The sequence below is a fragment of the Diadema setosum genome, chromosome 6, assembly GCF_964275005.1.
Source record: "Diadema setosum chromosome 6, eeDiaSeto1, whole genome shotgun sequence".
In the NCBI taxonomy this organism is placed as follows: domain Eukaryota; kingdom Metazoa; phylum Echinodermata; class Echinoidea; order Diadematoida; family Diadematidae; genus Diadema; species Diadema setosum.
Window position 1 is genome coordinate 2,390,229 of NC_092690.1, and position 14,231 is coordinate 2,404,459.

Sequence of the window (14,231 nt, forward strand, 5' to 3'; positions counted from 1 at the left end):
CTCTAAGGCATGACTTTTGCACATAAAACCTTGACAGAAACTTAGAATGTACGAGCAAATCTAGTTGGAAACACCGCTTGATAGTCAAATTACCACATATAATGCAAGCCGTATAAGAGAGGAACAAAAGCACGAGAAACGCTTTCATTGTGCCACGGGATTAGCAGTAATTAGCGATTTATCAATTGATTTTGGCGGCTTTGTCTGTTGAGCAGAATATGCGAAGTTGGCAACCCGTCGACTGAGTTGGACGTGCGAACGTGGCATATAAAGAGTTAAGTCACTCTGAGGGTGCTGTTCTTTCCTCTTATTCTCATCAGCTGTTTCACTGGGGGGTACCAGTATACACAGTCTGAAAGGTGTATATCAGTATCGAAGGAAACCAAAGCCTAAATATCAATGTGGATTGAGTATTAGAATAGAACACATGAGAGAGATTGAGGAAAATCAGACAGTTGATTCAAAAATTATGAATTTGTAAGGTTTTGGTGCCAACTTCTGGATAAGAAGACTACTCCAGATCATGATGTCATTTTGGACAAAACTGAAAGAAACTGTAAGAAGAATTCCACAAAAACAAAATTTTATTTTAGAAAAGTACACATTCCATTGACTTGTAACTGACGTTGTATGTCAATTATAAGAGTAATAGTATTTCCACTGCGTTCTGAAAGAGGTATAAAAGTCAAGTGCTCTTTCATTATGCTATGTTAGGATTGTAACAATATGTTGAATTTTCTTTATATTTTCTATTTATTGTTTAACACCCATAATGTCATCATGAACTAACAGTAGTAGTCTCCTTATCCAGCAATGGCGGCACCGAAACTGAAAATTCATAACTTTTGAATCGATTCTCAGTTTTTCCTCAAACTTTCACTGATGTGTTCGACTATTGCTGTTTCACTCAATCCCCATTAATATTTTGGCTTTGATTTTCTTTAGACTTCCACAGAACTTCCTTCCCTTACTTTTGGAAACAAAAACAAAAAAATCGGCTAGAATGAGTGGATACTGCAATGAAAAGTCATGACAACCAGAGCAATGCATTTGTTTTTCTGATGTTTACTTTGTATAATTACAAGGTCACATGTACATTCACAGAAAAATAATACACAAACACACACAAACACTCAGAAATGTCATATACAGTTGTACATTTAAAAAAAAAAAAAAAATGGGCAAAACGGATGTATGCAAACAGTCTGGCATGCCAGAATTCTCTGTATATAAAACATTGTATTGGCAAAAACAAATACTTGGAGCTTGATCTTTGGTATAAAAGGAGATAGGAGTGTGTGACAATTCAAAATTCAATCATTTCACACAAAATCATAAAATTTTTGTTGAGTTTACGCCATCTACAATAAAAGTGGACATTCTCACACATTTTGCCCGATCAGAGACTGCGCGAAAATAAACGCAAATATTTCTGCTTGCTATACTAACCATTATTAAAAGTCTTGATTCCGCAGAATTAAAAACAGAAAGAGCTATCTTACACGAAATAGTGTGAAAAATTAGTCACACGAAAATATTCACTTTTACAGTACATGGTACATCATCATGTTACGGGTATTTCCTTTAAACTTTGACAAGAGTAGTGACACAATCTGAATATAAATCATGCTGTGATGCATTTTCTGTTAGTTTTTTATCTGAGTGACATTTCTTTTTAGAGAAACATTTTTAAAAATTACTGTTCGTAAACATTCAAAGCAATATTTTGCTTGAAATGTGCGGGGAACAGAAAAAAAAAAAAAATCATGACCTTATGTCTCTTTCATGCTTCAGCGGCAGACATATTAAAATCACCAACAGCTGTGTTACTGCCAAATTTGCCGAACCCTAACCCAGACTACAGACAGAATTGTTTGAAACCTGAAGCGCTTTTTAAAAATTGCAGGATAGATGTCTTAAATGTAAGACATACTGAGTATCGCTCAGTTACAGATGGCAGTGAAATTGTAAAAAATGCTTACAGTAACCAATACTTTGTTCACAACACTTAGCAGCAGGAGGCTGCACACCACACAAAAACGTAGAGAAGGAGCCCTAACATTGCGATTTTAAATCAAGGTTTTAACCACCAGGATAAAATAAATCGACAAGTTGGCACACGAGATGGAGTTTTAAAAACAAAATAATTGAGCTGACAGAGATAGACACAGGAAAAAGGTGTCTCTGTATGGATTTGAACAAAGAAGACAAAACAATTAGTCAAAGAAATTGACAGGTAGAGTAGCTTTAAGGAAGAGGTTCGTCAGGATGTTTGAAATACGACTGGGTGAACTAAAACCCCGGTCACACAGCGCTTTACGGCTTAAACACGGCCTAAACACGTCAAAAAGTGGTCTCCCATGAAGCAGACGATATTTTTCGCGTTGATGTCAAGTTTAAGGCGAGCTACAGTCGATTTATAGACGTGGCAGGACGCAGGGAAAAATCGGAACGGCGTCGGACGCGGTAAAAAGTTTTGAACTGCTCAAAATTTTATTCCGTGGACAACCACAGGCGGCACACGTGGTAAAGACGTGCAACACACATGAAACACACATGACAATCCGCGTTCCGGCAGTGATTAAAACTTGGGGAGACGCGGTAAAGACACAAAAGTTTAGCGTTCTGTCACGGGCAGAGCACGGTCATCTGACGCGTGTTACGCGTTGGTATCACGGGAAATAGCGTGTGTTTAGCCACTTATCGCTGACAAATGGATTTTCCGCGTACACACACGTGGCTGGACGTGGTTAGCCGTGCTTAGGCAGTGCTTCAGTAGTGGAACAGCCGCCAACGGCCATACCCCGTACAAAGCACGGCCAAACCAAAATTGACCAAAATATTACCACTTACGACCACGTCCACCAGATTTTCATAACTTTTTGTACATGATTTGGACGTGGAGTGCTGTGTGACTGGGGCTTAAGCTTGCAGCGAGATGGAGCCAGAATCATGTCTGAAGGATCCATAAGACTAGCTGGATTACGCACACATCCATCGGCATAATTAGAGACACAGAAACACATAATTTACTGAGCAGTTCTTGGAAAACAAAAAATTAAAACTACTGAATTCATTGACAATAAGGATCTTATGATTTCTTTAAAATGTGTATAATATTTATCTACGAAGAGGTGGAGAATTGAATTTCATATCCTGGTTAACATTGTATCAAAGAGAAAACATTGAAGAATAAAATGTTATTTTACATAAATTTCAAGGAACAAGATCTTCCACACAGAAGTAACTTTCTTGATTGTTATGTAATCCTTGTACATAATACCAGCTCCAACAGAAATGTAAAAAAAAATACATGACCAAATATTAAGTCATGCCTACACCATGTCACAAGATCTAGAAATGAGTTGTTAGTTTGACAGAACAGCACATAGGAGATATTGGAATATTGCTCAGAGTTTTACGACTTTGGTGTTAGCACAACAGAAGCACGAATTTTTCCTGGAAGGAAATGTGAAATACACCTTTGTGTCAATGATTGTACTTTACAGTGCCATGTGATGTCATTTACAGTGAGGTATACAGTAGCTGAACAAAACAACAAAAAGACGACACTTGATAAGAGCAAACTTTAGGGACATAGTTACAATCAAATCCCTAAGAAGTATATCAAAAAAAAAAAAATATATATATATAGTATGCTTAGGCCTACAAGGAACAATAAAAAAAAAACAACTAGTAATGCTACATGAAATGAAAACATTGGCAAGATTCAAAAGGTGTTCAGCAAAAAGGTAGACATTTGTCATTCAAGTACATTGTACATCATACATTAAAAAAAAAATCAGCACAGAAGCTGTGCAAGGACATGAAAATGTGGCAGTGCATTCTTGAAATTCTTTCTACAATGATCTGTGCTCCAGTAACCAAAACCGATATAAAGCCTACCAATTTTAGGCCTAAGTCCGTTCATTGGAGTCATACATTTTATTGATTCAATGTTTGTACCTGTACTACACATTATATAATGTTACATTACATTGTTGTACATGTGTGTTTCCCTGGGCTGATTTCATACAAGCACTTTGGCAGATCATCAATTCCGTTTTGTGAGAGTGGGTGAAATCTAAGAATGAACAGAGCTCATGATTGTTATTCGCATATGTGCAACATTTCACCAAATCGATTGTACTATAGGGGTGCAGCTTGATGAACAGCGTAAGACACTACAAGTAAAGGAATCAGTGAAATGAGTCGATTTCTACACTACTACACAGACTACATACATACCAAAACAGCATTATGAAATGATTTCTAGAGTGGGCAATAACAGTATGGGTGTAACAGCGGGGAAGAACCATTACACTCTGAGCAGAGGCAGCAAGAGAAATTTTGTAGATACAAGCTGTATTGTTTAACCCTATTCTAACTGGGCTATTTTTACTGAGGGGGCTCAATTTGACCCCCCTTCAGAATTGTCAGAATTCCTCAAGACACATTAAACAATTTTCTTGTAAAGAAATAGCACAATCAAAATCAATTTCTTTTGATTTTTATTGTTTTGTTAATTTCTTTTTCAACCTTTTGTTTTCCATTGGGGTTTTTTCAAAAATTTGTTGCAGGCACTTTTTCAGGCTTATCTACATTAGAATTGCTTAATTTCAATGGTTTAAAGTTGAAATAATCTAATTTATGTCTATTTACACCAAAAAAAACACAATTTGCATTGGATTTGCACATGATATCATGAATTTGAGCTGTTTTCGTGTTGACACGCATATGCAAAACATTACATAACTTCAGAACGGTGTACCTGGACATCGCAAATTTGGTCTCAAAATATGTGGAGACTTCAGTGCAAAAATTCATGAAACAACGCGGCAAAATTTTTGCACGTTGCGGAATCGTGACGCAAAATGTCGAGGGGTCAATTTGACCCCCCAGTTAGAATAGGGTTAAATCCACTTTGCTGTGCTGAAAGAAAAATGGTTGGGCATTCTCAGCATATCCAGCCTAGACTTTGCTAATGTAAAATGAACACAGTTTAGATAGGCAGTGCAGTTTGAGCTGTTTGTAGGTGTAAACTGTACAACTTGTCAAAGTTTGAGGAAGGCTTGCAGTAACACCGTGTGTATGTAATCCTCACAAGGACTGTTGGTTGGTGAAAGAAGACCCTAGAGAGAGGAGAGCTGAGGAGGGAAGCGACTTGGGGAGAGTGTAAGGAAGGCAAATAGTGACAGTCCCAAGTTTTTTGCTGTTCTTCTAAACCTAATAATATCATCAAAGTTCTTCCAATGCTACTTTCAATAAGTCCTGGGGGGTGTTTCATAAAGCTGTTCTTGAAGTTACAAATGACTTAAGAACGACTGGGGATCAGTTCTTGTGCTGAATTATTAAAATTCTGATAAGTATAGCACATCAGAACTGATCACCAGTCGTTCCTGAGTTATACGTAACTTTAACAAAAGCTATGAAACAACCCCCTGGACAGTGACAGTAAAATATCTCCATGGGGTACCTGCAAGTTCGAGAGAGAGCAAAATAGGCGACACAGTGGCATCTAGGTATCCTCTTTAGCAGAGACCACTTGACTGAATCTCAAACTGGTCAAACAGTTTCAGTCTTCAACCATAAATTTGCAAATCTAAGTAGAAAGGAAACCATGCCATGGGCCTTTAGTCAAAGAATCTACTGTGAGAATGATTTGTGCAAAGACAGTATGTCACACCCACACATTATTTGTTCATATTTAAATATCTCTGGAACTCCCAAGGAAAAAGTCCAGTTTACATCATTTTGTTACATGATTGTCATATCTAAATTCTGAATCTCTGTGCTGATATTGAACACTTGCCAAAACTTGAGTACTGAGCTTTGAAGCAGCATTGCAATAGGAAGGGGAATGAAGAAGAAAAATTGCAAAAACAGCCATTTAGGAAATTTCATATTCCGTGGAATAAATATAAACCACAGTATGGAAGGTGGGAAGAGTGCAGAAAACAAAGAATAATTTGAGCGATAAGATAGAGAAAAGAAGATTAAGTACTGATTTTGTCCAGATACTGGTAGACAGGAAACGTGCACAATCATCAAAGAAAAGAAAAGAATGTAGCATTTAAATGTAAGATCAAATCTTTTTCTGTGACTCTACATGACAAACTTAAGTACTAAAAAAAAACAGGAAATACAATTGTAGGTATCTTTACAAAGACAAAATTAAAATGATTATACTACCTTCCACTATTAAAAAGTAAAACACATGGCAGTGACAGATGTTTGGGTTTGAGAATGATGGTCCACAAACTTTGAAAATAAAGAATGGCAACAACCAACTGCACATTTGAATACTGTATCAAGATGAACAAGTACTAAAGGAACCAATGCCTTCATGATTTTTCCTTTCACTCTCTTAAAACAATAAAGAGACACATATTTTCTACGAGATCTACGACAGGCATTTCACATTATGTGAAAACAGTACAGTACCAGGATTGAAACAATACAGCAATTTCATATTTTTTCACACAAGATAAAGTGACAAAAATGGTTCATATCCAAGTGCTGTAGAAAAATAGTTCCTTTTCTATGTACAGGTAAAAACGGTGCATATGATGGTGACCATACATTGGGCTCTACTGTCTAGAGCAATAAATATATAAATTATGACATACATATACTCATTTCCTTAAAAAAAAAAAACACTCTCAAAAACAACCAGCAATCAAATCTGAGTTAGTCCACCAAAATCTCCTCCTTACACCACAAGGGAGTTACAGCAATATCGCCAAAACAGTACCTCGATATATTCAACAGTACTCGAGACAGAAAAAAATATATTCAACAGTGCTCACGTTTGAAAATATACACTTGACATATTACTCTTTAAAGTATTGAACAAAGTGTTTTACTTGCTTGACGTAGAGCAAGATGGCGCTCTTTATTACAAAGACAGTGTGCTCCGAAAGACAAGAAGACGAGTGTGATATCGACCATACGTACGTGAGGAATTCACAAGACTGAATACTATTTTAACTACGGTGCTTCTCCTTCGTCATACGGTGGAGGTCAGTTTGAAAGGTTTGTACACTTCTCGGCTAATGTCCATTTTGTTCTCAGCCTCCTCCTCCTCTTCAATGAGTGCCTGTTTCTTACGGTACTCCTCAAACTCCTTTTTCAGCTCCTCGCAGCGTTTCTCCACGTGAGCGATCTTGCCGGGCTTGGTCACATCGTCATCCACGCCGCTGTCAACGATGATCTTTTCTGGCTCATAGTAGCGCTTGAGCGCCTCCATGAGTTCGGAATCCAGTCCCCGGTCGCCCTCCTCATTTTCGTCCGTCGTCGAGTCGTCCCGCTTGGTGTCGGAGACGGGGCTACCGTTCTCCTCCCCCTCCTCTCGCACTTCCTCCATGCTTGGGAAGCTGCGCCGCCCGCGGGTCGACGACGTATTGGTCGTGCTCTGCGACGTGTTGCGGCTGCCATAGCCACTGCTCAGCGAGTGCTGGCTGATCGGGGACAAAGTTCGGCGCGGTGCGAAGCTCGGCAGTGGACCCACCAGGCTCTGGTCCCGGGGTCCCTCCACAGAGGAGAAACTCTCTCGGCTGTTTGAGATGGCTGAAGGGGAGAGGGCAAGGGGCTTGGTGGTGACCGGTCCATGCTGAGAAGGAACAGGACTGACCATCTGGTAGTCTCGTGACTTCATGGTCTCATCCGCAAGGATGGTAGAGTCCATTGTGGGATCTGAGGGTAGAAACATTACATGCACATTAAAAACCAGTAATGATCTCTTTCAGAAATGGTATGCTTTCACACTTGAAATTCCGGCTTTTGCTGAATGCATTTGTGTAATTGAAATATATTCAAATCAATAGGCCTGGAAAGGTCTATTGATTTCAATATGCTTCTTTTTTTCTCACAAATTTCCTAATAGCAAAATAAGCTTTTCAAATTGTCTGTTCCAATTCGTAGTATTTAATTACTTTTGTATCAAATTGATTGCATCATTTTTTGGTACTGTCAGCCAGCCTGTGCCTTTCTTTTTGATTTTGAGAACCAGTCAAAGGTGAGCATAAACCATATCTCTATTATTACCATCACCACCATCACCATCACCATCACCACCACCATCACCACCACCACCACCACCACCACCACCACCATCACCATCACCACCACCATCACCACCACCACCACCATCACCATCACCATCATCATCACCATCACCATCATCACCATCATCCTCATTACCATGGTAACTGTGAGTTGATGGTGACCTTCTCCAGTGGGGTGATCTCGGAGACATTGCCCTTGGGGACATCGCCCTCGGTGACATCGCTCTCGGTGACATCGCCCTCGGTGTTGTCGATCTCGAGTGACTGGGTCTCATTTCCGGATTCTCCGGCAACCTCACATTGCTCTCGTCACCTCTGGGCAAGCTCTGAGTCCTTTGGTAATCACTGAAATCTTGCGAGGCATGGTAGCCATCGTCAGAATAGGGAAACGTCCTCTCGTCTACTGCAGGAGAAAACACATCACTATGCACGTATGATCCAAGGCGCGGGGACTTGGTATCCGTGTCGTACGGATCACCATAATCGGCTGAAGTATAGTCACGAGACCCGAGGGGACTGACAGAAACAATACTGGGGTCGCTGTACACCTCGGCATTCACCCGCATCATGTCTTTATAGGGCGAGGTCTTCCGAGGGTGTGGCACCTCCGGTGATGGTTGCTGCTGGGATGTGTACTCATAGGATGCCCCCGTGGGGTACTCCTGGAATTCCATGGGTGTAGGGGTAATGCTCCGCCCGCTGACTGATCCAGCTATTGTGCTCATGCTATCCAGTGCACTCGGCGAGAGGGCTTGCATTCGCGGGACGTCATTGGCATAACTGGGCGTGGCCGCCCTGGCGGCCTGCAAATCCTTTCTCGTACTGTGTCGATGCATCTGCCTATTAAAGCTGGCTTCTGTTCCAACACCACTGACATCCTCCGTCCAAAGGGATGTGCTACGACTGTCCGGTGTTCTCCCAACCTGCGACCCGCTCTTCTCTGGAGGATGGGTGTATCTGGGAGGAGTGTTGTGCCCAAATGTCTGCATGGGCTGGGAGCCCCATTCTCCCGCTTGCATGGCAACTGCATCCCGGCCAGTCGCATCATCCCGTCCGACGCGCGGCTCGTCGTCAGAGCTCAGTGCCGTTAGGAGCATTTGGCCGTGGTAGTAGACGTAGTCGCCCCGCTCCTGTCGTCGCCGCTCCCTGGAATGGCGGGAGGAGGGCGCAGTGAGAGGCTGGTCCTCCCTCCCGCTGGACGTACTGGGAAAACTGTTCTCTGAACCCTGCTGCTGCAGATCATGCAAGAAACGCACTGGATCTGGAAGGAAGAATGGCAACATAGAGAGTGTTTGAACGTTTCAGTGGAACCAAAAATTTTCTTATTATTATCTTTATTTTTCTTGACCTTTAATCGCAAATATCTTCGTTTTGCAAATATGGACTTATCAGATTTTGCAAACAAACTCTTCACTTCTTTAATTGCAAAGAGACAGAAATTCTACTCTGAACAATTTTCAGTCACTATACCCACCATCTCAAGATAAGTCTCATCTCTGCCATAAAATGTGTGCATCTTATTCACTTTTCCAGCATGTTCCTCCACAAAAAAGGCTAAAATCCAGGAAGAGTTTTCTACACTCAGTACAACCCCTGTATGGCAATCCCCAGAGCTGCAGGATAGAAGCCTGGTCAAAACATCTACAGGAGAAACCCCATAAACTCTCTTCTGAGCCAAAGGAATCCCTCCCAACAGGTGCCAGTGAGCCATGGCAAAATTGGCGCTGCCTGAATCGCCTTAGAACTGGAGTTGGGAGATGCAAAGCCCTGATGCAGAAATGGGGATACAACCATGATGGATCCACAGAATGCGACTGCGGGGAGGCTCCCCAGACAATGGAACATCTTCTAAACTGCACCCTGCTACCACAACCCTGTACATCACAAGATTTCCATGATTACACCCCATGTGCCAGAGCCTGTGTTCTGCAGTGGCTGGGAAAAGTGTAGCGACACGAGAGAAGAAGATTCACTCTACAGATATCACTCATTCTCAGCCGCTTCTGATCTAAAGCTTGGTGACTGCATCAAAGCAAGAAGTGGTATTGTATATCCTTCAGTATATTGCAACCAAGGTAAAATGGAAAGAGAGAGGTGATACAGTATCTACCTGCAAAATAAATGTACAAACTTTACCATCAAAGTCCCTCGTACATCATATTCCAAGATCATGACAAATTCATGCTTGTCTGAAAATATGCAACAAGAACTTGTTAAACTGTAGACAACAAAAGAAATGAATGTGTATCAGAGGAAATGAAAGCGATGTACATTGTAAGTCAAACCTGCACTCAGCATGACATTACTACGTATGGTACCGTCTCATTCATTTCACATGTCCGCATTACAAGCACTATGTCCTACACATTTCCAAGGCAAGAAGATATGAGTATCTGACAATACGGAAGATTACCTGTTTCTTCTCTTGCAGTCGCTGGCAGAAGGGTGATGTCATTGAAGTCGTTCACATCTATGCCCTCAGCAGCATTTGTCGGTGAGGCGGTGGTGCTCCTGGCCACTCCGTAATCCAACCTGCGGCTGACGGTGGCGATCACTCCGCCGCCGCCGCCATCAACATCCTCAGACTCGACGTGGTAGCTGGCGGACCTGCTCTCGGCCGCGCGGTTCAGGATGCGGTCGCGGAGGGAGCGCCGGTGGGCCTGCGTCCCCGCCCCCTGGCCCAGGTGGTGGCCGTTGAGGGACCCGTTGCCGGGAGACGGGGATGCGGCCCGGCTGCGGTCCGGCTTGGGGCTCAGCTTGACCTTTAGTTTCGTAAGACTCTTCTGGAGAGCACTAGGCCTTGGCTCTGCAGTGCTGGACGGGAAGAAAAATTGCAAACAAAATTTCAGGTTTTAGAATTTTGTCAAATGCCAGTGGACTCCTGTTATAACAAAGTCCTCAGGACCGGCAGTTTTCTTTCTATATATCAAAATTTCACTACATCAGAAAAAATAAGCAATAAAAAACATAGAGCAATACTTTTGTGGCCTGAATTTTTACTTCATTGTAACCAGAATTTTGTTATAACTGTGTTTCCTACAATGAGAGTGCACTGTATTACTGCTATGTGTAATCTCTATCTCGATCTCTCATTCATGATTATAACATTCAACCATCTACCTCTGCCACTTTGTGGAATCTCATCCCTAATTTGGATGGCACATTAACACCTTAGGTGTCCAGATAACTGAATGGGTGAATCATCATCAATGTCTACCAGAGTGTTTTCATAAAGTGAATGAAGATGATCTTGGGTACACAGCCAGACAGATTAGACAGATAGCCCCCATATGACATACATATTGTCTAACGACGGTATCCTAGCAGTAAGGGCATGGAAAGCATGCAGCAGGTGCATGAGTGAAGGTGAGTTCTGACTGTACAAACTAATAAAACACTGTAATATTGTATATGGAGTGTACAGAGGGTTATTATGAAGCACCTGAAAAAAAAAAATTGTAAAGAAGATATGACGAGATATACAGTGCACTCCCATTAGAACAGACATGTTTGTTTGTTGTTGTTTTTTAATCTGGTTACATCGAAGTAAAAATTCAAGCCCCAACATATTATCAGCTCTATATTTTTTCATTGTTTGTTTGTTCGGTTATAATGACATTCCAATATAAGGACAGAAGACTGCCAGTCCCAAGGACTTCGTTATAATGGGAGCTGACTGTAATCTCATTGCTGGCTTGATCAAACAGATGAATCATGATATTATATATTTTGTGATCAGCTTGAGACATGTGTGTACATGATATATCTGACAGCAGCTGGAAAAAGAAAATAAACAAATAAATAAACAAAGCAGTGGAGGAAAATGACATTGATGCAGCATAATACCACACACTCATGAATATTCAAAGCATATGGTGACTATCATAAATGAATTAAAATATTCATCAAAGAGAGTGAGAGATCTGTTACAATATAGGAGCAGAGGATGACACCTGAGGTGTATGCATGTAGAGATAGAAACACATGAAGGAGAAAAAAAAAGGGGGAGAGAGATGAAGATAAGCCATAAGACTGGCAAAAGATGACAAGATATCGTGAGAGAAAAATATATAATGTGAGAGAGTAAGGGAGAGAGAGACAGTAAGAGAAAGAGATGAGAGAAAAATATATACTGTGAGAGAGAAAGAGATCACAAGAAATATTATCATACTGTGAGAGATAATGTGAGAAAAATATACACTGCAAGAGTACGAATGATCATAACAGAGAAATATATACTGCGAGAGAGAGTAAGATCACGAGAAACAAAATATACGTTGTGAGAGAGAAAGAGATCATGGGACAAAAATATATACAGCAAGAGAGAGAGAAAAAAATATGTAGGGAGAGACAGAAGGAAGAGAGAGAAAGAATTGGAATATATTCTAAATAGATGGCTTCGAAAAAGGAACTGTATGGCAGATATATCAAATTCATGAAATGTACAGAATAAGGAGTAATACCATGAGAGTATGAAAGTTGTACGATAATATGCATACACAATGAATTCCACATCTAGTGTATTAGAAGTGAAAGTAAATCATATTCTATGGATTAGAAACAGGAAATAAAATCATAATCTTGATTAATGATATGACTAAGTGGATGAAGTTCTAAACAAATCTTGTTAGTGTGACTGGAGTCAGAGGACTTACTTGGAGTTATTGGGTGTAGAGTGAGTTTGGGCTTCTACCTGGGATGTACCATTCTCGCCTAGAAGGAAACACAAGTGGGTATGAATGCAAAGACTAGCAGTGATCATTCACGATAGAATGCCAAAGTTATGATGTCACAATAGAATACCAAAGTGATGATATCACAATACTTTTGTCTTGGAGCCAGGTGCAAGCATGGTATAGCAACAATAGTGTTCACAGATCTTTGGGCCAGGTGAGGTTGTTCAGAACCAGTTTCCATGGCGATGATTGGCTATGACATCACACTTTGGTAGTCTATGGCTTGCCACACTGCATGCTGGCAAACAAACAATCACACTATAGCAGAATGGGTGACTTTTGATATCATTCGAATGTTAAGGAAATGAAGCTGCCAATTTAGTGAGTTTTGTTGTTGTTGTTTTTTTTTTTCCAAATTAATGTAGTACTTGCAGTAATACAAATTAAAAGGAAAAAATGGCAGGACTAAATGTATTTTTTTTAATCTATACATTGTACAGAAATTGCCACATACTATGAAGTAGTATTGTTTACACTGCATGATATACACATGAAAAGTTTGAGCAAATACTGAGCACACATTTGAGGCACAATTTAAAGCATGTTCTGGTGAGATGTTTGAAAACATTCAGCTTCAAACTATGATGTAATGGCACGGATCAAGGAAAGTGAAAGTCCACTGTACATGTACAGAACTGTATGTTTTATGATGCAATTTTGTGTTACACCATAGAAATAAGAAAAAGAAATAATAACACATAGATACCTTCATCCTATAAATGTTTTATGCTACATACACAGCTGACAATAATTTCAAGAAATTAAGGTTTGATTAAAGGTTTACAGCCATCATTTCATATTAGTAAATTCAAATCAAACGAACACAACACACATCATACTACATGTATAAATGCAAATAATCATAACAAGATCAGGCGCTTATGATATAGATTTAAAAAAAAAACTTCCCTTGATCCTTAAAAAAATACATCCACACACTCAGTTAGTAGCTATCAGATGCTCATACAAACTGTATCATTCAAATGGCTCGAGTTTTACACAGTCAAAGGAACCAAAAAATACAGAAATTACCCCCCCCCTCCAAACACACACACACACAAAAGAAATTATCAGAACTTTGTTTGCCTGTTTCCCAAGGGACAGAATACACTATCAGAATTTACATTAAAAAAACAATATTTTTTCTACAGATTGTGACTTCAAAAAACAAATCCAGTCTAGCTGGTAAGATCCAGCTTCAATCTGAAACTCCATACATCCTTTTTATGCTCTACACGTTGAAATCATTTCAGTGTATGACATATGGACTGAATTTACATTTAATTTGTTAACAGCAAATAGAGAAAAGAAAAAAGAGAGACACACCCAACATCAATTTTTATAAGACCCTGAAAAGGGGAGCAAAAACAGAAATAGGACAGTGCAAAGACAATCTTAGACCAGCGGCTCATGTTAAGTCACATGTAAC

General features: G+C 40.2%; 1 protein-coding gene across 1 annotated transcript in view; it reads right to left on the bottom strand.

Annotated features, from left to right (window-relative positions):
- Window positions 1-6,865: 6,865 nt before the first annotated feature.
- Window positions 6,866-14,231, bottom strand: part of LOC140230138 (protein turtle homolog A-like) — a 90,453-nt gene continuing 83,087 nt past the window's right edge. Inside the window, exons 14-15 of the mRNA XM_072310331.1 lie at window positions 8,203-9,327; window positions 6,866-7,695 (exon numbers count right to left, since the gene is read on the bottom strand). Of these exons, the coding sequence (XP_072166432.1) occupies window positions 7,010-7,695; window positions 8,203-9,327 (1,811 nt within the window). The 3' untranslated portion in view covers window positions 6,866-7,009. The remainder of the gene's footprint in view (window positions 7,696-8,202; window positions 9,328-14,231) is intronic.